The sequence below is a fragment of the Biomphalaria glabrata genome, chromosome 5 (genome assembly GCF_947242115.1).
Source record: "Biomphalaria glabrata chromosome 5, xgBioGlab47.1, whole genome shotgun sequence".
Taxonomy (NCBI): Eukaryota; Metazoa; Mollusca; class Gastropoda; family Planorbidae; genus Biomphalaria; species Biomphalaria glabrata.
In genome coordinates this window covers 46,501,059-46,528,399 of record NC_074715.1, presented here as the reverse complement: position 1 = coordinate 46,528,399, position 27,341 = coordinate 46,501,059, and the positions used below count along the sequence as shown (strand labels likewise).

Below are 27,341 nucleotides of genomic sequence, written 5' to 3'. Positions count from 1 at the left end.
ATTAAACAAGGGACACAAGTATGATAAATATTGGCAGGGGCCACAACTGTTGTGTTTGGAGACCGTGCCAGTCTGCACTTCATCAGTGCCACTAGTAAAACATAGAAACATTAATACAGGTGAGTAAATATTTAAGTGTTTCACCTTTAAAGTTGTGTTGTTAAGCATATTTTTTTTTATTTACAATTTTGTCTTACACATTCTTTTTATTGAATGTAGGCATTCTTTAAACTTATTTTTAAAGTAGCAGAAACACATCATCCATTAACCTAGTGCCGATATAAATAGATACAATCCTACCGCTTCCTGTAATACTGAATACACTGGTTAATCAAATGCCCAGTCCTAGAGTCTGAGAAGATGTTTTTGGGACTGTAGCTTATTCAGGCCTCTCGGTAAAGTATGCATAAACAGCTTTGAGGTAGGCTTACGTGGTGACCGGTCATTTCATCCCCGGTCATTTCATCCCATGGTCACTTCATCTCCCGGTCATTTCATCCCATGGTCACTTCATCTCCCGGTCATTTCATCTCCCGGTCATTTCATCTCCCGGTCATTTCATCCCCGGTCATTTCATCCCCAATTAAATATTTTATATATAAATATGATTATGTAGAATGCTTTTTGACATTTTATGACTTGTTACTAATGCGTTTATAGCGTTTCCTCTTCCACTTTGTTTTCTTAATGAGAAATCTTATATTATATGGTAAATCTGGGTGTGTACTTAGCTATAGCGCTTCTATTGAATGTGGGGGGTTGAAATATCATACTATTATCCGGATCGAAGGCCAAGGTGTGATGCAAGTAGAGGAAATCTTTTGAGAGCTAGAAGTGCGATTACAATAATATAACATCCGTCTCCTATCCCAAACTTACTAAGTCTAAACAGCAAAGACTCTGTAAGAAAATTCTGAAAACAAACTCCGCTGCAAGGGAATAAAAAGCTAAATGGCTTAAGATGAAAATCAAGAAATGATGAGACTGTACTTAAAAGAAGGTGGTCTGGGTCCTATATGTTTTTCTGTATGGATTTGAAGCCTTGAAAGTTACCGCGATTCTTCATAGATGGATCCGAGTCATAGAAATGAAATGTTTATATCCCATTACATTTAACTTTATAAAGTATGCAGGCATCGGTATAATTTTTATATTTCAATCATGAGAAGTTTTAAATTGAAACGTATTTTGTTATGTTCATTTGACTCTATATTGTTTTTGTGTTTTGTTTTTTTGTTTTTGTTGGAGCTTGTTACATTTCAATTAATTCAGTTGGATATGTGGGGGGGGGGCAGCGTTTCTAATTTATTTACTTAGTTTTGTGTGAGATTTACAAACATTTATTCAACACAGTTTTTAAAAAAAAATTCTCAGAAGACGAAATATAAATACAATTCAAAAACATATTTCACTTTACAGAAATGAAGATCATGGTAATGTTGCCTCGCCAGCTACCGGTCACTGTCCTGGTAATGCTGGTTCAAGTCTGGGACAGGTCCTTGGCTCAAAGCTTTGACCCCACCATGCCGACCAATCTTACAGTGGACACAGGAATCAGCGAGGACATCAAAATTCTGTTGCTCCGTCTTCACAACGATTACAGACGAGACGAGAGATTGGCTGGAGACATGAATCGTTTGGTAGGCTCTAGATCTAGGCCATTTTAATAGAACCAATAGTTCATATTTTATTCATGTCTTATATAGTTCAGTGGTGAAATGCTAGATTGCCTTTTCAAAAGTCAAGACATCGACATCTATCGAATCGAGACCAATTGTTATAGAAGGCCTGAACACTGACCTGCAACGTCACAACATGTGGGCAGTTTAGACCAATAGCTCGTTGCCACTTTATAGGTCTGTACGACGTGACAACGAGCAATTGGTCTAAACTGCCCACAGGTTGTGACGTTGCAGGTCAGTGTTGAGGCCTTCTGTAACGAATGGTTATGATTGAATGCACTGGATTTTATTTTTACTTGGGATTGTGGGAATGGATTAAGTTCCCTGATATAAATAGGCCTACCCAAGGAAGGTCAAGGTTGCCCTTTTTTTACTGGCCACACTATTTTTTAAATTGTCCACAGAAACTAAATTATAATTGTCCTAATAGCCAATACCTGCCATCAGTTCTCATGAAAATAAATTATTTCATCAAATCAGAGTCACAAAACAAGTTGCATATATTTATTTAAGCCTAACTGGTAGCCTAGTACTTCATCTAAGAATAATATGAACAACTACCTGTTAAAAACTGTTGAAGACAATTTGGTCATTATAACTCTTGTTTTTTTAAGTCTGTTGCTTCGTCATAGCGCCTACATTATGTGTTCACTTACAGCGCCATATAAATTAACATGCATGACTAGATTGACTTAGGGACACGGGTAGGACGTAATCGTCTTCTTTTTTTAAAGTAACGTCTGTATTTTATAAGATAAGATAATTTTATTGATCCAGTCAAATGGAAATTCAGTTTGACTACAATTGACAACCTCAGCGTTACTACTTTACAAAAACAATATGGATGAAAAATTCGAACAAGACAAGAAATTATGGTTATTATTAGTATATAGACAATTACAGGAACAGACTGTTTTCACAGTGTCGGACTTATAAAATTGGAGGCCTAGGCGAAGTGAATTTTGTGGCCCCAAATGATATAGACAAAAAATAAACAGCGAAAAAATAAAATTACGCAATTGATTGAAAACCTAGTGTACTCCAGCAATAGCACTGGGAGACAAGTTTCGCTGTTTCTTCTCTAAAATAATTTTATTGAGTTCTGTCGAGGCCACACCATTTGGAGGCCCTAGGCGGCTGCCTTGTTTGCCTATGCCTAAGGATACTCAACTACCTTGTCCATCAGATTCCGTTACCTTAATCGTGTTTATAGTGCTGGTGATCTAAAAGTTATAAATGAATGAAGTAAAAGAACAGAGGTAGGCCTACAAAGTTTAGAAAGTTATTTTGCATAAAGTTTAAAAAATATGTCTATATTTGATCTTGTATCTACCTTTTTGTTGTTCAAGGATTGGTCAACGGCGTTGTCACAAGAAGCCGGTCGCTGGGTGAAAGGATGCGACTTCAAGCACCAGAACAATCCCCAGTGGGGAGAGAACCTGTACCGCAGCAACTTCAAGACCACCCCAGAGAGCACTGTGGACAACGCCCTCATTGCCTGGCACCTGGAACAGTACAACATCATGCCCAGTCCGACTGGCTTCATAGATTGTTGTTCTGAGAATAAGACAACCTGCTGTCATTACACACAGGTATGACGTAGACAGAGACACTACACAAACGGTCCAATCACTTTTGTGGGCCAGTGAAGGGAGAGAGGGGTATCTGGTAAAATGTTTCCGTGCTAGTTAAAACCTGCCGCAGGACGACGGGGGATGGCAGCGGTTATGGCATGAATCCAGGAAGTTCGAACGACAGTCAAGCGCGCATATAGCACGACCAGGCAGCCATCCTGCGTCTAATTGATGTGATGTAGGCTAGAAATGGTTGAAATACATCAAGAATTTGTTTTGCTTCCGCTACAATAAAAATCCTTTGTTCCCTTTTTCCCACAATTTCAAACGGAGCTAATGTTTTTGAACTTCTACAGGTAGTCTATAAAACGACTAAAATATATTTTGGGAACTACCAACCATTTGTTGATTATTGAACCTTATTTTTACAAAATAATAATAAATATAATAATAAAATAATAATAATAATAATATGGAAGTTATCTAAAAAAATATATAATAATAATAAGGCTAGTCTTCGAGTCCGAAGATTAGTGAGGAATGCAGTATTTGCCGTGGCTGCGCAGTCCCAGCTGTGACCTACATATTTTGCCACATCCAGGGCAAGCATAACCATTGCCCGCAGGCGGTCGATTTAGAAAAATAAAAATATACCTTGTTGCTATATCAACCGAGTGTACAACTGATTTCGCAGATACCTTTACGGCCCTTAGCATCCAGAGGGCTGCAGACCTTCCATATCACCAGGAAATGGGCAATGATCCCTTTAATGAGCCTCAACCCTGGCACTTCTATAATAAATATAATAATACTATTAGCGTTTAACTTAAGAAAGTGAATACCAACGGATTGATTTTAACGATAGGAGTACTAAACAAACAACGAAGCTCCATTCGCAATAAGAGACTCTGGTGAAGTCTTACCTTTACCTTTACCTATCCCTTAGTCTGTTGGACCGTTGGGGCACCAGGCAAGATTTGTCGACCGTCTTTCTCCATTCCTCCCTTTTTTTTTTTGCCTTGTTCAGAACCTCTCTCAATGGCAGGCCCGTCCATTCTTTAATATTGTCCTCCCATCGCTTTTTCTGTCTGCCTCTTCTCCTTTTCCTGGCACTGTTCCCTGAAGGAAGGTCTTTGCGAGCCCGTAGATCTTGTAATGTGACCAAAGGTTTTAAGTTTTCGTCTTTTTACAATAGTTAGCAGGTCGTCATGGGCTCCGATCGCTACAGTAAAAATGAAATGAGTGATCTTAAATTTTAATTGTCATCTTTGCCTCGTCAGATGGTGTGGGCGTCAACCGAGTTTTTGGGCTGTGCCATCAATGAGTGTGCGCTGCTGAAAGGGGAGACGACCGAGGAAGATTTACCAGACGCCATATTTCTGGCTTGTTATTACTACCCTCCGTAAGTTGTCAACTCACAGACACACACACCCTCACACTTTTACACTTTTCTTCTAAATTATTTACACACTCGCGCTACTGCGCACACACACTTTTACACACACACACACAAACAATTTCACATTTACCACACCCTCACGCTTCCACACAGAGCAATCTACAATCTTCCATCTAAGAACATGACACGTACCTCTGTTAAATTACCATCTCAATAAAATAAATCCCACACAACTCCCCCTTTGTAAAAACTGCGCCCACCCTTATGAAACCGTAAACCATATCCTTTTTGAATGCCCCTTCCTAATCCACCTTAAGCAGACCCCACTACCACTCCAGCCCAACATAACCAACACCCTGTACGGCAGTGCTGAACAACTGAAGAAAACAGCACACTATTTTTCCTTGGCATAGTCTTCAAAAGAGCTGGCTAGAAGAAAAAGAAGAAAGTGTGGCGCCAAGTTGTACTAGGATGTCCCTGTATGCGCTTTCCTCGTAATGGCCTCCATGTCATGGCAACTCTTATTATGTGTAATTCAGTTTGTCGGAAAACATGTCCCGCAGACCTCTTGCGACGCTCTGTCACAACCTTACTAAGGTGTCGACTCCCAGTTCGGCACAAGATTTCCTTGATTGAGAGAAATTGAGACCCGATCTCTATAACTGACTCCTAAAATCCGTCTTTGCCATCTTTGTTGAGCCACATTTAGTTTTTTTTTTTCAATTTCGGCCGATGACTATTCACTGCACTTTATTAATGGAGTCCAGCCACTAGTAGAAATGTGTAACCTCACTTGGCTATGCTCTTGGAACTAGTTGACTGTAGTTTGTTTTAGATTTTAGATCGAAAGGGAAGTTTTATCGTCGAATCGAAATCACTTGGGGGGGGGGGGGGTAAGCTAAAAAATCTGTGGAGTTTTTTTGTTTTTTTAAAATTCAAATCCCCTTAGCTACGCTCATAGAATTTGGTGACAACAGTTTGCTTTAGAATAAAACTGAAGAAGAGAGGTTTTCAACCTCAAAACTCTCTGTATGGGGGTATTTCAACTCAAAACCATCAGGATATATAGTACAGAAGATTCTAGTTTGGTGATAGGCTTATAATTTGTGGGCTAATTATATAAATTACTGCACTGCCTCCAGCCTGCGCAAAGTATTTTTAAAGTGATAATTGGCTCGTGCAGACCAATACCACTCTTTAAACTAAATGCAGTTCACAGTAGCACAGACGTCTGAGACAGCTGCGAACAACAGATAGCCGTAGGTGTAATATCAGAGTTTCCGTCTCCTAGACTGACTGCCAACCAAAGCTATAGAGCCCAGTCTGACCATTGGCCGAATTGCTGATTTAGGTAGATTGCATCGCCCAATTAGAGCCTATTACAGCTAGATCTAGGTCTGTATATCAAGACTTAATGACGGTGCTGAAAATGTTGCTGAATGTCTATTTATGAACTCTTTAATGAAAACACGCCCCAAGAATACCCGCTGACGTATGTGTGTTTAAGATAAAGATTGTATAGACCTCCAGATCGAATTTAATTTGAGAACATTATATTTTATAACGGTCTAACCCAGGGGTGGGCAACCTTTTTCTACCGAGGGCCGCATTAAAAAAATTTGGGGACTGGCGGGCCGCATAATTTATTTTTTTTTTACTCCCAATTTAGGAATTGCAACAACAGTTAGCAATTTCTTGAACTAATTTTACGAATAATTTTTTTTATTTTGTACATTACAACATTTCACCACAATTGTACTTAATGTGAAGCATTTAACTGTTTACATCCGTGCATAATGTTCTGTAACTGTAGAACTAGCTTACTAGTTGTTTAGTTCTTGCGACTGCTGTCAAATTACATTCAGTGAGCATCGATCTGTTCGAACACTTGATAATTTTCAAACAAATTATAGCGTGTTCACATAAGAATTAGGTTCCGAATAATGTGAAAGCTTCGCAACAAAGTTTTCTTAAGTATGGGAATACAGCTTCTGGCACTCATGAAACTTCTGTGGAAGAACTCACTGGAATTTCTCTTTCAGGTCATAATTTGCTGTGAGGTATATCATCATAGAGCTAAATCAGCTTCTGCATTAAATGGTATTGAAAACTAGTTCCAAGTTCTTGACGTCATACAATTTGCTTTCAAATTCCACAATCAAGGAACCCAAATAAGTCTTGTGATTGCATCAATTTCACTAGAAATAATTTCAGCTAAGGAAAATGATAAGACCCGATTTCACTAGCTGCCTCAAGATGTGGAATAACTTTGTTTGAAAAGATTTAAGATGCAGATACATTTCATTTGCAAACAAAACATTGCAATGTCTCCAATGATAAACATGAAGTCTGTCTTCAATTCTTCATTATAAATATTTGTAACAAAGTCACAGTCAATGTCCTTCAATGAACCTAACTATTTCTTCCTTGAGATTCCATATTCTTCTAGGCCAGCGGATACTACTGTGTTACCGAACATCGGAATGTTTTGTTTCCAAATATTCAAGTACTTCTCGGAACTGCCAGTCATGGCCGGCAGATAATTGGAAGCCCTTGGCAAAGTGAATTTGGTGGCCTCAATAAAATATAAAAATGCGACAAAAGTAAAATTATTCAATTTATTAAAAACATATTGTACTTCAACAATAACATTGATGACTAGTTTTGCTATTTCTTCTCTAAATTTATAAGAAGGAAGTCATTGCAAGGCCCTCACCAATTGGTGACCCTAATCAGTTTATCTATGCCTAAGTCTGGCTCTGTGCCAATAATAAGATCATTGAGAAATCAATTCCAACAATATATTTGATATTCAATGCTTTATTTTATTTAAAAAGCCTGTTTTTCTTAGTCAAAGCACGAGCTCCATTTGTTGATACACTTGCCATCTTGTACAAGCCGACCCAACACTTTCAACACAGTTTTTGATAGAATTGAATAAATACTGGCTTGACTGAATGTTTCGAAATATTGCCATTTTAAATAATCTTCGTTTACTTTAAACTTTTTAGAATGACGTTTAAAGACAATGTTTCTTTAGCCTCTTCATGATAAGTGATAAGAATCAAAAGTTTAAATAATTTCTAGATCTATAGATATTTACAATTATTTATTTAAATGTATTTGCATTTTTATATGTGTAATGTGTAGGAACACCTGATTTCTTTAGGCGTCGGCGGGCCGCATAAAACACTTCGGCGGGCCGCATGTGGCCCGCGGGCCGTAATTTGCCCACCCCTGGTCTAACCAGATTTTCCCCTGTGCGGCCAATTAGCTAGTCATTCTTTTCCCAAAGATGCATATAAACTGTCAAATTTCTAGGAAAGTCGTATGAGTCGTTTTCGAGGTTTTGTCCATGAGAATTTGTAAACTGAGAAGAAGAATTGTAAAACACACCCCCACACACCTCCCACACACAATTGAAATGAACGCATTTTATTCGGCAAAAGTATGTTATGTGTTTTGACTTGTGTACCAGATTCTTGAGTAATGAACTCTGAATGATTTCACATTTTAGGGGTAACGTCCTATCGCAGCAACCGTTTCAGCGGACATCTAGTGGTCAGTGCAGCCTGTGCAGTGCGACCAACCCTGACTGCGACAATGGTTTGTGTTACTTTGGTAAGTCAATTAGAGGCTTGTAGATGTCAAAGGGAAATGATAAATGTAAAAGAACTAGAGAATACAAATGTTTTGAGTTTTTTGTTTTCATATGACATATGTCAAGCAATTTAAAGAAAGTTTGAATGAAATAAATGGATAAATTTGAGGAATAAGGTAAAATACCATTAGGTTATGTTTTATGTTGAAAAATTAAAGATTAATTAGGTCTATTCTTATCCACTTCTGTATCCGACCTAATGATCGTTGTAAACTGTTTTGTTTGACATGTTTCGGATGTTCCATCGTAGTCGAAGATAGTTTACTTCTTAGTCCAAACCTCCCGCAGGACGACGTGGGATGGGAGCAGCATGGTTTGAACCCGGGACCATCGATAAGTCCGAACGACAGTCCAGCGCGCAAACCACACGACCAGGCAGCCATCCGATCTAATTATAAACTATTTCTAAGAAGCACATTTTACTGCAAATACTGATTATATCAGCAAAAAAGGGCAGCAAAGATTACGACTACTAAGAAAACTGTCCTCGTTTAATGTTAGCGAAAAGGCCTTGGCTATGTTTTATCACGCTCACATCTGCAATATTTTAAGTTTCAATATCACTGCCTGGTATGGCAATCTGAGCATTAAAAATAAAAATAAACTTAATAGAATCCTAAATGCTGCTGGCAAAATCATTGGCAAAAAACAAACCCAATTTGGGCAGTTGTTTGAGACAAACATCTATAAAAAAGCTAACAAGATCCTCAAAATAAAGAATCACCCTTTGTGTCAGGATTTTGTGATTTTACCATCACAAAAGAGATACACGACACCGATAGCAAAGACAAACAGACACAAACACTCTTTTGTTCCCCTGGCAATCAAATCATTAAATAAGAACAATCTAGTATAAACTTTGTCACATGTAAATTATGAGTGAGTCTGGTGTGAATGTACACTTTGGTTTCTTATAGTTATAATGTTTTTTGTTTGGTGTAATGCACAAATTGTAAGACAAATTTCCTTACGGATAATAAAGATTATTATTATTATTATTGTCGTTTTCCGTACTGAATGACACCCCAAAATGACAATATTTGTCTATATAGGCCTATTTCAGGAGATTTGTATGAATTTTCTAATACTTTCGGGATAGTTCCAGGACTTTTTCATATATTTTGCAATTTCAGGAGATTTCCAGGAGCTCCTGGTAAATTGACAGGAGGCCGCGGGAAATCTTTTATAAGTAATAAAATTATTTATTTAATGATTTATACACCTAGAATTAGTGCGGGTCCTATGAAAGTGTGAAGCCCACTGCGGTAGCATAGTTTGCAGTGACCTTAGGCCGGCACTGCAAAAATAGCGGCGTATGCTGCGCCGCCGGTCGACTAGTGAATATTAAATGGGAGAACGGCCCCTTGAAAAAAGATGAGAAAGAAGCAGCTAATGTTTTCTTTCATCACCATCAAGTGCAATGAACTAGAGACATATCAGTCTGAATATTAGAAAGATATATCTGAGAGATATCAAACAATCAAAACTTATAATATAATTTTTTTAAAAGTAGTTAGTCTCTCTAAGGATCCAAACTCGATCTCTTTATAATTAGCTAATCCAATCTTCAACACTAAACTATTTTTAGTCTGTTTCTTGTTCCAAGGGAAATAAAACAAACAAATTTTAAAGGAATAAAATTTTCGAGTTGTCTACCATTGGTCATGCGCATTACTGCTAAGCAACAGATTATTGTGTACCTGTAAGTTGTTTTATATATGTGTTGTATCTTATCTTATATAGGCTAATACAAACGTTACTTCAAAAAAAGAAGATGATTACGTCCTACGCGTCATGCATTCAGTCATGCATATTAACCAATGACCTAAACTCTGCCAAGTCATTGGTTTTCCTGGCTAGCTCAGCTCATATATGTTAAATCCCTGGAAGATGGAGTATATATCCACAGTAGATCCGATGGAAAGCTATGTAACCTGGCACGCCTTAAAGCTTAAACAAAGAGACGGCGTATCTTGAGTAGGGAACTGCTGTTTACCGATGATGCCGCACTAATATCTCATTCACAAGAAGGACTACAGAGGCTTGTGAATGCACTGGTAGCTGCTTGTCTAGAGTTTAGCCTTACAATAAGCCTCTCCAAAAACCGAAATCCTAGCACAAGATGTCGCAGAAATACCAGTGATACTTATTGGAAATCACACATTTACCGAGGTGCAGGAATTCACATATTTGGGAACAACATTAGCCAGCAACCTAGATTTAGACACTGAGCTGACAAAAAGAATAGGGAAGGCTTCTGGAGCAATGGCAAAACTCTCCAAGCGTGTGTGAAAATACCAAATTGACTATGGCAACAAAGAACCTGCGTTCTGAGCACACTTCTTTATGGCAGTGAGAGCTGGGCTTACATGCGTCAATAGCACAGATTAAATGGCTCCCACTTACGCTGCCTGCGACTCCAATATGCACAGCATCTATGCTCTTCTTCAGCAGAGAAGACTACGCTGGCTCGGTCATGTCACTCGCATGCCAGATGGAAGAATCCCTAAATACATCCTATACGCTGAGCTTGCAGAGAGAGTCAGGCCCAAGGGCCGCCCAAGACTAACCTACAGAGATGTCTGCAAGCGAGACATGAGAGCCATGGGCATCGACCAAAGTATGTGAGAGGAGATAGCCCAAGACTGGACAGTATGAAGACAGACTGTACGCGATGGTACGAACTTCGCCGAGAGAAAGAAACGAAGCTGCGTCCGCTAAGAGAAAGAAATCTGCCCTGTCAGCTAGCCCTAGCACAGATGCATATACAAGCACGAACTGTGGCAAACTCTGCCGCTCCAGAATTGGCTTGATCAGTCACTCCAGATTCTGCCCCATCTCAACCAAAGCCAGTGACTCACCTGGGCGCATCCATTGTCTTCCGAGACAGAAGGAGCCATATATATATATATGTGTGTGTGTGTGTGTTTGTGTATGCATGTATATTTATATATATGTAGGCTATATATGTGTATATATATGTATGTGTGCGTGCGTGTTCTTTCTGTTGCGAAGCGACTTACTGTCATTCTCAAGGCAATGAGATGTGCTTGGAACAATGTCAATGTTCCCCTCCACGTAGCTAATGTGTCCAAAGGAACGGCAAGTGCTGATACAGTTTGATGTCAGCGACGTTGCTGGTTCTGCCAGGGTGAAGCACTGTGTTCTGCCAACAGCCTAAGGATCGTCGACTCCTGAATCCCACTCAGGCTTGACTCCCGAAGCCTTTCTTATATTTGGACATAGCTGCAAGGCAGCAGAGGTTTGAATTCATTACGATAATAGGGCCTATATCCTAATCAAGACCTATCTGATCTATCTATATATATATAAAGTAAGTGGGGAGTAATTTAAGATTTAAAAAGAAGAGCATTAACTCTAACACTGATTGATTGTAAACATAGACAAAAAGGATTAACAGAGCTACTTCCCTTTATTTGACGATCGTATATTTCCTCGCGTTTTAGCTACACTACTACAGGAAGTGTGTTTCTCCATACAATATCCTCTGGAAAACTATTTAATAATGTATCAAGGCTGCGGGCAAAAACCAAGGTTAGGAAGATACTTATCAGGGAACTTCTGTATGCTGATGATGCAGCTAATGTGGCTGATTCTGATTTTCCGCTTAAGTCCCTGGTTGACAAATTATCTGCTGCTTGCCAAAGCAAGACTAAGATGCTAGTTCAGAACACAAATACTGCACCTGAAGTAAACATTAATGGCTAACCACTAGAAATTATTGATCACTTTTGCTATCTTGGCTCCATCATATCCAACAATGCTCTACTGGATAAAGACATTAACAACAGGATAGCTAAAGCAATGGGCACCATTTCACGGTTGCAGAAAAGAATGTGGGACAACATATTGCTGACTAACAATACTAAAGAATTAGTCTACCGGACCTGTGTGTTGAGCACTTCGCTATACGGAAGTGAAACATGGTCAACCTACTCATGGCAGGAAAAAAAGCTGAATGTCTTCCACCTTCGAGGCTGGCTTGGCCACGTTCGTAGAATGCCGGTAAGTCGACTTCCACAAGACATTCTGTATGGCGATCTAATAGAAGGCAGGAGAGCCGCTGGTCGCCCACTTTTACGTTATACGGATGTATGCAAACGCGACATGAAGCTCTTCAAAATCGATACTAGCAGCTTGGAAAAAGTAGCACTGGATAGATCCACATGGAGAAAGAGCATAAAGGAATGGTCTCGGATTGCAGATGCCATACACAACACAAGCAGACAGAAGGGTGAAAATGCAACGGCGCCAGGTGATTACATATGTCCAACCTGCGACCGCAGCTGTGTATCAAGGATTGCCCTCTTTCGTCACACAAGAAGTTGCAAAGGGAAAAGAGCGTCTTTCGAGACGTAAAAAAGATGCCACAGACCACAGGAAGGGTACGTAATGGCCAGGTTACATAGGGTTAAATGTCCAAAAAAAAAGGTTTGAGCTCATATCGGTATAGAGATTTATTGTCCCTGGGTCCACCAAGATCTCAGTGTACTTATCATTACTTAGTGGCGTAAAGAAATCTTGACGTCGACAATCATTGTAAAGAATATAGACAACGAAAGGTCAGCAGTGGTGCCACCAACGTAAAGTGACCAGACGTCTAGACTTAAGGCGTGACAGTCCCGCATAGGAGCGTCTGTCAACCTTTTCATAAAATGTCCTGGCGAAGCAACCTATGTCACGCTTTCATTTTAAAATCTTTCTTAGTCTTTAACCAATAACTTCAAAGTTACGCCTTGTGGTGTTTTCTTCGTGGTTCTAACAGGCCCTCCTTCAGTCGTAGAACGACTTTGGTTCATCTCGTGAAACACCTTTTCATGTGACTGTGGAGCCCTGTTTTGGAGATCCGTAGTGTGATGTCTATTAGTTGTGTGATGTCAATATATATAGTGTAATGTCCATGTGTAGTGTGATGTATATTTGTAGTGTGATGTATATTTGTAGTGTGATGTATATTTGTAGTGTGATGTATATTTGTAGTGTGATGTATATTTGTTGTGTGATGTCAATATGTTGTGTGGCGTCTATTAGTTGTGTGACGTCTATTAGTTGTGTGACGTCTATTAGTTGTGTGACGTCTATTTGTAGTGTGACGTCTATTTGTAGTGTGACGTCTATTAGTTGTGTGACGTCTATTGGTTGTGTGCCGTTTATTAGTTGTGTGACGTCTATTTGTAGTGTGAGGTCGATGTGTAGTGTGGCGTCTATTAGTTGTGTGGCGTCTATTAGTAGTGTGACGTCTATTAGTTGTGTGACGTTTATTAGTTGTGTGACGTCTATTTGTAGTATGAGGTCGATGTGTAGTGTGACGTCTATTAGTTGTGTGTCGTCTATTAGTTGTGTGACGTCTATTTGTAGTATGAGGTCAATGTGTAGTGTGACGTCTATAAGTTGTGTGACGTCAACTTGTTGTGTGAGCATGTCTTATTTGGACTTGAACAAATTTCACTGACATTAATTTCTAACAACGATTGAACTATTTTATTTCTTCCTTCTACCAAATGACAATTTTTTGTTTGCTTGTCAAATAATCACACATAGAGTATCAGAAGGCTTTAAAACTTCTGTGTTTAGTTTTATTCCTTACAAAAATACTAACGAATTTGAACTAATTACCTGCAATATGTTAACCAATTTTTGGGGCATATTTTGATAAAGTTTGCTTATACATTTTATTCAATGAAGTTACATGTTTAAGAAATAAAAGCATAAAATATGTGTTTCTTTTCTTTCCCCTCAGAAACTAGCAGATGCTAAGAATGATGAAACAGAAAAGCTGAACAAATGTCTGGAAATACAAAATGTCTTCAGACCAAGAAGAAGAAAAAAAAGAGTCATAGATCTAGTAAAATGTAAATGAGAAGATTTGTTTACATACTAGCATAAACATAAATTCAACAACTTTCTCTTAACAGCAAGAGCCACACAGAAATATGTTGCTTTGGTTAAAATGTAAGCAATATTAGTATTTTGTTTGAGTGTTTACAACTGGAAGGTATTGTCCAATAAATTTCTTCTTTTTTTTTAAATCCATGTAATATTTCTACAAATCTTATATCAACTCATCTGTCTGTCTTGTAAAAAGTTTGTACTTACAACGACACCCAATCTGGGATCAAAAAGAAATTTTGAAGTTATTTCTTTTACGTGACAGCACAAAAAATCTCAAAAAAGAATATAAAAAATTAACAAATTAGTTAATTAACTATTGGTAAATGATTATTTGTTTGGTATCTCAAACAAGGGAAAGATATTGTACTTGACTGAGGTGGTGGTATAAGCTGAGTTAGTTTTCTCTATAGGTAGCCGCTTTAAAGTAAGTTTGAAACCAAAAATTGTTTTTTTTCATACGCACCTTGTTAGCAGAGTGGTTAGAATGTTGGCTTGAGTCATAAGTTCAACTTCAGGTCGTTCCCCCTTTTTTTTTGTATAAATGCTTTTAAAAAACTATCAAGGTAAAATTCGCCCTGATATCCCTGTCTTTCTTCTCCCCCTAATTTTCCCAACGGGTCCAGATAAATGGTAGGATCATAGCGTATCGAGAAAGCTAAAAGCATAAAATAGAGTAAATTGGTAAAAAATATTTCTAATCACACAGATTTATTGTTGTTGGTCTAGATCTATTACAAAATTAATTACATGACTGATCCGGACTAGTTGATACAACAACACTTCGTATAAGCTTTGTTTTTTTTTTTAAAGTATATTTTATGTTCTTCTTGTTCATAACCGTAGAAAGTAACACTCTTATATGCCTTTAGAAGTTCTTGTTGATTTAAATTATATGTTCTATTTCAACATTTTTTAATCAAGTACAAAATCAACAAAAATAAGTAAACTTCAGTCTACTTTAGGCCTAAAGCCAACCTTTCTTATAGTGTGTACGGTAGCATTGTACAAGAGATTCCACATGTAGGACTAAAGCCATGCAGATTTAGATTTAAATCTGGTGAACACATTAATGTTTTATAATTGAGATAAACTTCAAACTCACAAGCTTTACATTCTGAAGACATAAAATAATTAATACTCTGTTCTGCAAATTGATCAAGAATTCCAAAATTTAAATTCAGTTCCTATATTTGATCTGATATTATTGGACTTAGCAAATTGACATAAGATTACGTATTGGACTCAACACATTTTGTTTTTCTATTTTTCATATGTGTATGGTTCATTTTTAAATACCTTACACATTTTTTCTACTTTGAAATAGTTCTGGTGAATTTCCTTCCCCCAAGGTAGAAGACATCCAAAGATAATGCTACCAATAGTAATGAAGTGTCCCCATTCTGTCATGTTTTGTTTTTAGCAGGCTCAGTGCAATTTGGTTCACATGACTTATGTGGACATTCTTTTGGGAAGGGCATTTTTAAGAGGATACTGTTAAGAGTTTCTCAGAGGTTTCATTGCTGCTTGATAGGCATCCAGGAACAACTCAAAAAAAAAAAAAAGTCATAAATAGGAAATAGCTTTTTTTTTTTTTTACTTTAAATTCATGGCTGGATTTCCAACTCTGCAGGAACATTCAAATGATATTTAGAAAATGAATTCCTTCAGTTGTCTGAATTTTTTTCTACAGAAAGCTTTAAAGATAACGCACTGAAATACTTCAGTAGCATATAATCTTCATGAAGTTAAGTTCATTGTTGTATGTACTTCACATTTTCAAAATGATTGTTAGGGGTTTAGATGTTATGCTATGATCTTCTTCTTAAGGGGAGGTCAGTCAGGGCATAAGAAGCTAGGTCATGACCTAGGAGAAATGTCTATAACTTAAATAGTATTTCACTTTAAAAACAAAAACAACAAAAACTTATATCTGACAACAAACATTGAAATCAGAAAAAGACAAAACAGAAAAATGTCTGTCAAAATGTTTTATTGAGAATAGTCTGTCCACTCTCACTCACATGTTCATTGGGTGAAGAAATTAATGAGAAATTAATTGGTTCAAAACTTTTTGAGCTCATTAATGAAACACTGAACTTGGTCTTTTTTTTTTTTTTGTAATGTTTTTGTTTTTACATACAAAGTTAGTCACTGACTTTTCCAATACTGGCAACATTAATAGGATGACAATGTCAAGAATAATAGTCTCATTAGGCCAAGTCTACCAATCATAAGGATACTGCCATAAGTAAATTAAATAAACCCTAACCCTAAATTAAGAATGTTTAAATAGTATTCAGGATCCAAGAATAAAAAATAAAAATCTTATTTTTTAAAAGTTGTGATTAAATAATTTTTTTATCACTTTTTTTTTATTATAAGTAACGGGTGGAAGATACTAAAGTTCAATGTTTCGTTTACTGATAATTGACAAGTGTATCTTAGTGACTGGCTGTGGACTGGCCTTTAGAGATGTTTCGTACAACACTAGAATACACATAGTTCAAGTTGAACTGTACAGTAATATTTTGTAAGAAGTTAATAAATGAAGATGTCTATAAATAGCTGAGACCACATATATAACGATCGAATGGGGTGATGCATGTCCAGAATAAATATAAGCTGAAAACGCAACAATCGCACATTAGAAATCTCACACCCTTATGGTAGATGTATTTGAAAAAAAAAATGACAACATCCATTTGGTTTCATTTACTTGTGTGTCAGGGTGAACTTTCAAGTTCATATATTTATGTAAAAAAACAAACAAACAATAAACGGATGGCCAGATTTCAAGATCAGCTAAATCATCAACGAACATTACCATAAATGAAGACTAAGGACTGATGGACTATTAGAGTATAGATTACAGTAACTAGTTCAAATTGAAGCCATAAATTTAACAGATACGATGAATTTTATAAAAAAAAATTAAAAACAAAAAGTCACTACAATACATTCTGACTGTGAATGAAAAGTAGAACATTTGTAAAGAATCCACTTGACTCCATACATTTTGATTTATTAACGGAACAATCTTCAACTAATCACAAACTGGCGATAACAAAATTGAACAAAAAACCTGGTCACACCTAAATTTTGTGATGTGATAAATATTAAAATGTTTAAACCAGTTCATCATGAAAAAAATCATTAAATGCTGAATATTCATCACATTCTAGCATTTGAAAAAAAATAAATTTCAAGAAATAAATATTCAGTTGGCTACAACAAGTACTCAACAGTAAGACTGATTTTAGACTCAGGTTTCTGATTCTGAAGTAATAGTCTGATTTTAGACTCTGGTTTCTGATTCTGAAGTAATAGTCTGATTTTAGACTCTGGTTTCTGATTCTGAAGTAATAGTCTAATTTTAGACTCAGGTTTCTGATTCTGAGGTAATAGTCTGATTTAGGTCAAAGATCTTTTCCTAAAAATGTGAGACCACTACAGAAGAAACAGTTTTCAAATGGAGTCCATCAAGAATTTAAACTTTGAATAGAAATAAGCTAAAGTTCATTATCAACTAAAAATTTAATTTGATAGTCACACAATTAGATGACAGGGAAGAGCATATAAACTGTAGAGAGATATAACAATTGAGTTCAATGACCCACAGTCTTAAGCCTATCCCTTAATTTGTGCTACACCTCAACCACAGAAATCTTTAGTTCCAGATGTAAATTTAGGTTCACATTCTATGACGTAGAGTACATTTGTCTTCCCCCCCTCCCTGCTATGCCCAGCTGTACATTAAATACAAAACAATGAATGGGGACCCACAGGCTTGTTGACCCTTAGTTTGGATGTGACCCTTTCCATTAACATAATGAAGTTAATTGATTACATTTTAACTTTAAGAGAAACATAAAAAGCATAAAGGTCAGAGGTTTGTTATTGAATGTACTGGTAAATAATGATAACAACAATAAAGAGTATAATACAAAAAAAAAATCAATATAACAGTTTTCAATTGTTGGAGGGTGAGGGGTGGGGGGGGGGAGATGGCCAAAGAAGATGGTCTTATATACTTGTAAAACCAAATGCATGAGATTTTTATTGACAGCCATATGATACAGACATATTTTAGCACAGAATGAGGGATGGTCTTGGACATAAACAAAAAATGTTTCTGAATATTTTGATTTTCTTAGACGAAATCTACAATAATTATGATATTAAAAAAAAAAAGCTTCTAATGAACAAGAAAGTCACAATAAAACTAGTAGTTTGGTCAATATGACTGAATGCCTAGTACGAAACAACTGACCAGGAAAACTGATACAAATTAAGATTCTCTTTAGTGTAAGATATTGATAACCAATATTGGATATAGCGCTGCAATGTTAACAAAATATCCACACACTGCAACACTCAAAAATCTAAAACTGATGACAATGTCAAGATGAGAAAAGAATACAAAAAAAAAACATGATGAAATTATGGGCATGACTTGACCAGCATATGTTGATCATTCAAAAAAAAAAAAGAAATCAGTACAGAATTCAATGTACAAACTTACAAGACTATTTGTCAAAAAAGATTGCATTGCAATTCTTGGATTAGGTTCTGCATTTGACGGCAAGTTCTGAGACAACAAAGCAACTTCCCTTTGAGTTTCTTTTGCTTTGGCTTACAGGTCAGTGCTCACACAAATTCCGAGACGGAAACATAATACACGTGTGATGTCAGATTGAATAGTACAAATGTAATATGTAAGTATTCATATATATATATATTAGAAATAAATATGTATATATATATATACGGACAGAAACACAGCTCAGAAATGGTGTCATAAGTGGGTAACCTATAACCTTATCACCTTTGACCCAAACAAAGCTGAAGTTGAAACACTGCACCGTAGAAACATTGAATGAAAGTGATTGAACAAAATATTATAATGAAATACTGCTCAACTGAAATAGGAAACTTCAACAAAGGCTTGAATATCTGAACTAAATAATTACTTTTTTAAAATATTGAAGATGGCGACTAATAAATATATGACAAGAATTCAACGACTTGACAACTGCAAGTGTAGACACTGTTAACCCAAACTGATTTACAATATTCAAATAGGATGAACAAATTTGGACAATATGTTCTGCTCTTGTGTTAGTTCACTTTCTAAAAGAGTTTTCCAATTGTGTATGCCTAAATATAAAGACTGATACAATGTATTATTCATACAGTTCAAAACCAAGAAGAGAAACAATAAAATAAAGACTTTGTATTTGTGAGATTAGTTTGTTACATCAGTGTATCCATTGAGGAGAATCATAGACAAAGTGACTCAATTACAAATGAATGAGTGAATGAATGTTTATATCTTTGGGTGAACACTTTCTTGTGTTAACATGTCATAGTAACATTCTGACAGACACACACGTATCAAAACAGAGAGAGATAGTTCAATCTTAAAACAGCCAGTTAGTGCTAAGAACTTTGTTTTGTTTTTTGTATGATGCAACACATTACTAGGCCTTCTCTTGAAAGGTTTTGTAGTTGAGGCAATTTGAAACTACCTGTATAAAATCAATTGTATTTAAGATAATAAGATGGATTTTTCTAAACCACTGATACATCAGCAATAATATTAAATTTGATATAATATATAAACAAAATTTCTTGTATTTATATTTTTGAAGTATTAGTTGCCATTTTTTGGTTTTTAAATTTTGATGTGAACAGATTTTGTTACATTTTGATTTAAATTTTTAAAAAAAGTTGATCTTTAGAAAAAAAAAGATTCAGACATATCTCTCAATATATAAATTCATGCTTATAACAGATGCAAATATCAAGATTAAAATAAACTCAAAATGCAAAACTGACATAAACAAATGTGTTTCTAAATATGAAGATTTCAGAAAACAACAAACTTTTATTTCACAAAACATTGCACTGTGTTGACCCACTCAAGTGGTCATAAAGTGTCTGCAAATGAGACTACTACATCTGCAACTCTGTTGGTGTGTCCAGGGGAGACTATGCAGGACATCATAGAAAGAAATGAAAACACAGAAAATCAAAAGTAAAAATGTACAGGAGAAAACATTCTCAGGAGAGAAATCAAAAAGAGTGGCAACTACAAACCAAGTCTAGCCTTGTACTGTCACACAGTATTCAAGCAAATAGTGTGACGAATAGTTTGTCTCACTACTGCTTGCAGTCAACATCAACTTTTGGTCTATTTCACAACTTATTCTACAAATAGTGAATAGTCCAGCAATTCAATCCCAATTGTCTTATATCCACAACTTGTTTTGCTCTTGGTGTCTAGTTATCCATTGAATCCAGGCATTGGACATATGCTGTAACTCATCCATTATCCAAGATTGATAAAGTGAAGCATACTTTACAAAATATGCATTCCTCCTGTTTAAGGAAACAATAGAGAAAACACTTTGTTGCTTTCTACACTTCTTTCCTAGAGTTGATAGTAATGATAATGAAAACATAAATGTACATCCACTTGAGTTCTGTTGGTCTTAAGGGGTGACACTGCTGATAAAGTAATACTTGGTATATATACCTTTGTATCCCATACTAGTGAATGCACAGACACATTGCAAACAAATGGTCAAAATGAATTCCATTTCCACAATATAGACAACTAAAGAATAAAAGTCATTGAACCAAGATTAAAATCCCTTTTTTTCACTTTTCAAAATATATCCTTTACTAAAACAACTTTTGTGGAATAATTATCCATAAACGTAGAACAAGTTTGTTTTGTATTTCAACAAAGTTGCTTCTAATCACATTGTACAAATGTATAGTAATCTTGTTCTTCATTCATCATTCAATATCCAGCGTGATATAAAAAAATATCCAAATAATGAAATTAATTCCACAGAAACTGTCACGGTGACCTACATCCCATTTGAATAGAAATGTCACAGTGATGCAAGTCACATTAAAAATTTGGAGTGACCTACACATCACATGAGTTGAAACATTGCAGCAAACTATGTCACACATGAATTGAAATGTTCAGAAATATGATGTTGAGCCATTTCCATTTTCTCATAATTCATATATTTTTATACAGTCCATGTATGAGACAAAAAATCAAGAAATACTTTTGATAAGCTGAGGACTTTATAAACTTGATAGTGATGACAAACCAAAAATTGTTGATACAATTAGAATCTGGAGCCAATGTAACACAAAAGTTGTTGATACAATTAGAATCTGGAGCCAATGTAACACAAAATTGTGAATTTTTCCTTCTCTTTTGGTTCCAGGGCTCAAGGATTCTTCATGCAGGTTATGATTTCAGTTGGCATAATGGTCAAAGGAGCCAAGGTACTCCAGGGCTGCCCGATAGCAGAATTGAAACTGATCCTGTATAAATAGAAATTAAATAAATACAAAGTTAGATGAAACTGGTGAAAGAAAATTTAAATGGTAAACAGTTTATTAAAATAGACTAATTAGCTAGTGTCACTAGTTTTCTGACCTCAGTCTGGACCATAGCTGGTCGCTGTGTCCTTAACATCTTGACAGTCTGGAACATGTCCACTACTCCTTCATATCTCATCCTTTCCAGAACAATACTCAAAGTAATGAACACACCAGTACGTCCGACTCCAGCACTGAAAAGAAAAAAATGGTAGAAATTTAATTTTATTTCAATGAAGGATGATATTGAAACAAGGTTAGACCAGCACAATATATCATAGAGACTCTAGAGAAGATGCCTTTTAAATTATTTCCCACTGTTTCAATGTTGGGGTTTAAAGTTCTATTTTCAGTTTCTAAATGAGCCATGAGAATATATACATAGACATCATGCTTCTGTTTTATTAATGACAAGTAATATTCTGTTGTTTTACAGTGTTTAACTGTACAAGTTGACACACTTGTCTATGCTATATAAAAGGTGAAGTATGGACAATTTTAATAGCCTATGGACATTTTTAATAGCCGATGTGCGTAGACTTACCTGCAGTGCACTGAAATAGGACCTTCCTGGCCAAACTGTTCTTTAGTTTTGTGTACCTGGCCAATAAAGTCAATAAACCCTTCGCCAGACTTAGGTACACCTTGTTCAGGCCAGTCAGTAAACTGGAACTGTCGAATCGTCCTGGATTGGCCATCCTACAAGTACAAAGGTACATTATTGAGTTCTAGAAATGGTTTAAAATTTGTTTTCTTTATTAATAAATAGAAATTATAGGAAGAAGAAATAATAAAAAAAAATATTCACACTACATTAGGAAAGAAGCTTTTTTTTTTTTTTAATTCAACGTTTGCAGCACCTACTCACCCTGGCATCTGTGACCTTGAACTCTCTAAGTATGTACTGAGGCATGTTGTACTCTGTCATTGGGTCCACAACAAAGTACTGGTACCTGGCAGATCTCTCACTGGGCCAATACTGATGGCATTTCTCCTAGGAAATTGTATATTAAATAAAAGATTGGCCAAAATATGATTATTAGTTTCAAACATTAATTTTAAAAAATGACAATATGAATCAAATTGTATCAGCTTGTATAATTTGCTTCATTTTAATAGTTTGAGGGGGGGGGGTGGGGGGGATGGGGAGAGAGAAACAAAAAAAAAAAAGGGAGATCATTCTTACTCTTCCCATTTCTCTAAGCTTGGTTAACATGACAATAATAGTAGAGTTATGCTCCCATAGCATCCTCCAGAAGTCTTCTGTTGTTTCAGCCAATGGTCCTTGTGTTGCTATGTAGGCCTTCTTGTAGCGATAACCCTGCAGACGTGGAAAATAATCTTCTTTATTTGTGTCAAACAATCAAACAAAAATTGATACTCAAAAGAATAATTATGCATTCCAACTGAATTAACGCTTATCCAATCAAGTTTGATTGTAGAATCTTACATCAATAAAGCTTGCATTGATATAGTCTGATCCATCGACTCCACGTATGGGCTGCAAACAGACCCGAGTTGTCTCATCTGTGAATAGAATGAAAGAGATGTGTCTTTATTCTAGCAACTCTCTAAGCTATTCAATAAGTTTAGCAAGACGGAGGAAACACACCATCAGAATGCTACAAATGTTTTTAATAAGTTAATATTGAAGAATTGTTTTTGTATTCTTACATATGATATCTGTTTAACAAACAAACAGATGACTGGATTATCTTTTGATTCTATGACTAAAGAATGGTAGATTGCTACAACTGGTTCCACAGTAAACACGTAGAACTAGTCTCTAGTAGCAGGGTTTACATCAACTTATTGATCACATTTTTCATCCCATTGTATTTTCACTTCTTATTCTTTCACTAACTCAACAATTGTTTGACAAAACATAATTCATTAAGCAAAACTTACATGGTAATATATTCACAAGTCTGTTCTTGAATTTGTTCACTGCCAAGTTAGCACTGACAAATCGGTTGGGGCTGGCTTTGACATTGGCCAATCTCTGTAGCACAAACAAAAACATGGATTAGATTAGGATCTAAGAATTGTCAGCTCTTGATATTTCTTGATCTAACAGCACAAGTAGATATAACTGACCTTAAACTCTAGTTCCATTCCAGTGATGGCCTGACCAGGCTCAGGGGCAGTCAACTTCTGTATATGTGCCGCTAGATTTCTAGCGGGGACTTCTGTGTTACCACATTGGACAGCTTCCAGCAGGGCATCATGGATGAAGATGTATTGGTCCTCTGTCTGCACCATGTAGTTGCGCTGGGCCCGTAGACATGTGACATGGCCGTAGATGTCCACAGTCATTTCATGCTTAATCCTTTCCAGCATGGCATCGATTACAATAAAAGCACCAGTTCGCCCAACTCCAGCACTGGATAAACATTGATTGAGGTTCAGAAATTAGCATATAAAATATGTAATACATTTTTACGTTGGGTTACAAATAAAAAAATTAAATTAATTATGAAACTCTAGCTTGAATGTTTATTCTTTTTTTAATGTAGGCTATCTTAACAGTAAAAAAAGTATAGTTCCCCTTTTCAGACCTTATGGTCTGTAGGGCAGATGATGTAAAGGTCATCTGTTTCTGTCGCCTAAGGTTTACAAGGGTGTCATGTGGCAAGGACAGCAACCAACCGCCTTTACTTTTCTCCAACTAGTGTCAGGTACCCATTAGAGCTGGGTGGACTCAGAGGCCCCTCAAGATCCTAAAATAAAAAAAATCCCAGCCTTCACCAGGATTGGAACCCAGGATCACCAGTTAGGAAGCCAAGCACTTTCCTGCTCAGCCACCTTGCCTCCTATCATAACAGTGAGATGTTCTAATTTGATAGTTGATGTGTGATATTAGTATAGTCTCTCAATACAAGAAGAAGACACACAAGTTTGTTATTCTCTCAATATATTTTTCCCCCCTTTAAACTACTTAAGAAATTCTGCCCAATTCGTTCCATGATCATTCAAGTGTGAACAGACAGACATCTGTTCAAGAACTAGAAATTAAAGTTACATTAAATAAAAATTTACAGGAGGGAAATACCATCAAAAGCCTTAAATTACCTGCAGTGAACAATGATTGATCCAGCATCTGGTGGGTTACTGGCCTTTACTCGTCTCATGAACATGAGCAGTGGAGTAGGATGGTCTGGTACACCGTGGTCTGGCCAAGCAGTGAACTGGAACTGTCGAACTTCCCGCTTCTCAGAGATACCATACTGGAGGTTGGAAATAATTTCATAGTTGAACAAAATATATGCCTTAATGTACATTTAGAAGTTTGATGAATTATGTTGATTGAACATTAAAACTAAAAAAATACTTCCACATTTTTTGTTTTCTTAATAGACATCATGAGTAGCCTAGATTTCAAATACTTTTCCTGTTAAAAATGTTAAAGTAAATAAAAAAATAAATATTCCAAATGTAATTCAGATAAAGATTGATGTTTTGATGACAATTAAGATTGCTTGGAGGCATAATTTATTGTATGAAAATAACATATATCAGAAAGTTGGAATGACTCACCCTAGACATGTGGAAAGTTCTAATGGTGTAAGTTGCTAGTTCAGTCACATCCACCAGCTGTATGTGCATCAAGCCATAAGTTTCAGCCCCTCGTGATGGCCAGTACTGATCACATTTGATCTGCTCATTAAAAACATGTAGGTTGATTGGATTAAATGATTTAATTATTAACTACAATAAAACATTGGGTGTAGATTAACTTGAATGATTTAATTATGAACTAAAAAAAATTTTTTTTTTTTTCTTTTATAAAATATGTTGCCTAAAAAATATATATATATTTGTATAATGTATGAAGTTTTAAAATTTTCTCTCATAATGTTCTAGGACTACCCGCTCCAAAGAAAAACAGTTTAAGGCTTATAAATATCTTTTCAGTTTTTTAAAAGTAAAAAGAAATTATTATATTTAATAATTATAATGAAAAATCCATTCAACTGAAATTTATTTTGGTTTTATAAAAATATACAATACTCTAAAAAAAATTTTTTCTTACTAAAATGCTTAGAGCATTACAGTTCTATAAAACAAGTTCTATATCATGTTTTAAAAAATAGATGCATTTACCCTTGAACGTTCTTCAAGTTTAGTCATCATAACAATAGTGGCTGACCGCTGCTCCCAAACCATTCTCCAGAAATCTCCAAAAGTTTCAGGTAATGGACCCTGAAAAACATCCAATACATATAGAACTTAATTTGAACACTTTATTTTGAAACAAAAATCAAACAACAATACAATGTCTTTAATAGGAAAATGTTTAAACATTAGCTTTCTACTTTGTAACAGTTAAACCAAACTTGAATTAGAATTTCATACCTGAGTGGCTATGTACGCGTTCTGCTTCCTGTAGCCATCCATGTAGTTGGCATTAATGTAATCACTACCTGGCACACCTTCCATTGGTTGCAGGATGACCCTGGAGTGATCATAAGCTATGACATTGGCGTAGCGGTTCTTGGGCTTGTTGACCTCTAGGTTGGAGTTGTCCCAAGTAAACTGCTGACCAGGCTCAATGCTCTCATACTCCTGAGAGAACTTAAAGTTGTCACTGGCCTTCAGGTTGTCAATATGCTCTGCAAGTCTCTCAATGGGAATAGGTGGATGACTTATCATAGCTGTATAAATAATAACGTTAAAGGTTTTGAAAGTAAAAAGATTTGCTATTTATATCCAAGCTAATTAATACAAATCTTTTTTTTTATGAGTACAAACTTGCAGATTAAAATGTATCAGTGAATAAGTTGTTAACTTTTTAAAAAGAGAAGTGAATATAGTGAATTTTTTATGGCATGGTGAGCCTGGGAATTCTTTATAAACAGTGAACATTGAGTGCAACAAGAAATAACATAAATGACATCTAATTATAAAATGATCTCATCTCAATATGTCTAATTAGAGTGTCAATGAGGCTATTCTGTTGAGCTGGAAAAATCCATATATTAGAAATTATAGCATTCAAGGACCAACCACAAGGACCAACCACAAGGACCAATACATTTTTAAGAGATTTGCTGATTTCAAGTTGCCAACAAACTGATTCACTGAGTGGATGAAAAGTTTTATTTTATTTTAAGGCATGCATTGTTGCAAAGCTTTTCATTTATATGCATTTATATGGTTGCATTTCTATGATGCAGTGACAGTTCTTACCTGGAGTCTGATAGTGCTGTCTCCTCATTTCCACTGGGTCAATTGAATAAGGCGCTGGCTCGATCATCAGAGCCTTGGCCTCTGGCTCCAGCAGCTCACCTTTGGACTTGCCCTTCTTCCTGGATTCAATAGCGTTATAATTTTGAGAAGGCCTTTCCCCATCAACACAGAGATAAAGCCGTGTCAGTTTAAACTAGATAACTTGCATAGTATACAGGGTTCCCATGTATCCATCAGCTTTTAAGCATATTTTTTCATGAATTATAGTTATATTCTATTAGTAGCTATATTATTTCTTGAAGATCAGGACATTCGAAGGGGCATCTAAATATGTTGACTAACAGTGCTAGTAAAAAAAAAACACTGGACAGATGAGAACCCCAATATAATAAAAAGTGTGAGGATTAAAGGACCTTCTAAACAAAATAAGGTTGAGAATAGCAGGCAACAGTATTTTAGTAAGTTTACATTAGACTTACACTCAGCTATTCAAAATAAATATAAATCTCATT

The 27,341-nt window shown here is 36.0% G+C and overlaps 2 protein-coding genes across 18 annotated transcripts in view; one reads left to right on the top strand and one right to left on the bottom strand.

Moving 5' to 3' along the window:
* Nucleotides 1-14,366, top strand: LOC129926407 (GLIPR1-like protein 1). The gene is made up of 6 exons (XM_056030104.1): nt 1-119; nt 1,420-1,640; nt 3,032-3,274; nt 4,537-4,658; nt 8,173-8,276; nt 14,078-14,366. The coding sequence occupies exons 2-6, from the start codon at nt 1,422-1,424 to the stop codon at nt 14,092-14,094; spliced, it is 705 nt and encodes a 234-aa protein (XP_055886079.1). The 5' UTR covers nt 1-119; nt 1,420-1,421; the 3' UTR covers nt 14,095-14,366.
* Nucleotides 14,367-16,202: 1,836 nt separating this feature from the next.
* LOC106068869 (tyrosine-protein phosphatase Lar-like) overlaps nt 16,203-27,341 on the bottom strand; it is a 267,560-nt gene continuing 256,421 nt past the window's right edge. For 16 of the 17 annotated variants that reach the window (XM_056030085.1, XM_056030094.1, XM_056030096.1 and 13 more), the window contains 13 exons: nt 26,830-26,981; nt 25,996-26,294; nt 25,744-25,842; nt 25,177-25,296; nt 24,712-24,866; nt 23,737-24,022; nt 23,548-23,641; nt 23,090-23,166; nt 22,826-22,960; nt 22,508-22,633; nt 22,184-22,338; nt 21,698-21,833; nt 16,203-21,582 (listed from right to left, as the gene is read on the bottom strand). In XM_056030085.1, the coding sequence (XP_055886060.1) occupies nt 21,514-21,582; nt 21,698-21,833; nt 22,184-22,338; nt 22,508-22,633; nt 22,826-22,960; nt 23,090-23,166; nt 23,548-23,641; nt 23,737-24,022; nt 24,712-24,866; nt 25,177-25,296; nt 25,744-25,842; nt 25,996-26,294; nt 26,830-26,981 (1,903 nt within the window). In that variant the 3' untranslated portion in view covers nt 16,203-21,513. The remainder of the gene's footprint in view (nt 21,583-21,697; nt 21,834-22,183; nt 22,339-22,507; nt 22,634-22,825; nt 22,961-23,089; nt 23,167-23,547; nt 23,642-23,736; nt 24,023-24,711; nt 24,867-25,176; nt 25,297-25,743; nt 25,843-25,995; nt 26,295-26,829; nt 26,982-27,341) is intronic. The other variant, XM_056030091.1, reaches the window with a different exon arrangement.

Bases quoted from the DNA above. Each gene is read 5' to 3' on its own strand.
- LOC129926407 (XM_056030104.1), top strand. From the start codon at position 1,422: ATGAAGATCATGGTAATGTTGCCTCGCCAGCTACCGGTCACTGTCCTG. The intron at 1,641-3,031 runs GTAGGCTCTAGA...TTGTTGTTCAAG, and splicing joins CTGGAGACATGAATCGTTTG to GATTGGTCAACGGCGTTGTC. The intron at 4,659-8,172 runs GTAAGTTGTCAA...TTCACATTTTAG, and splicing joins GCTTGTTATTACTACCCTCC to GGGTAACGTCCTATCGCAGC.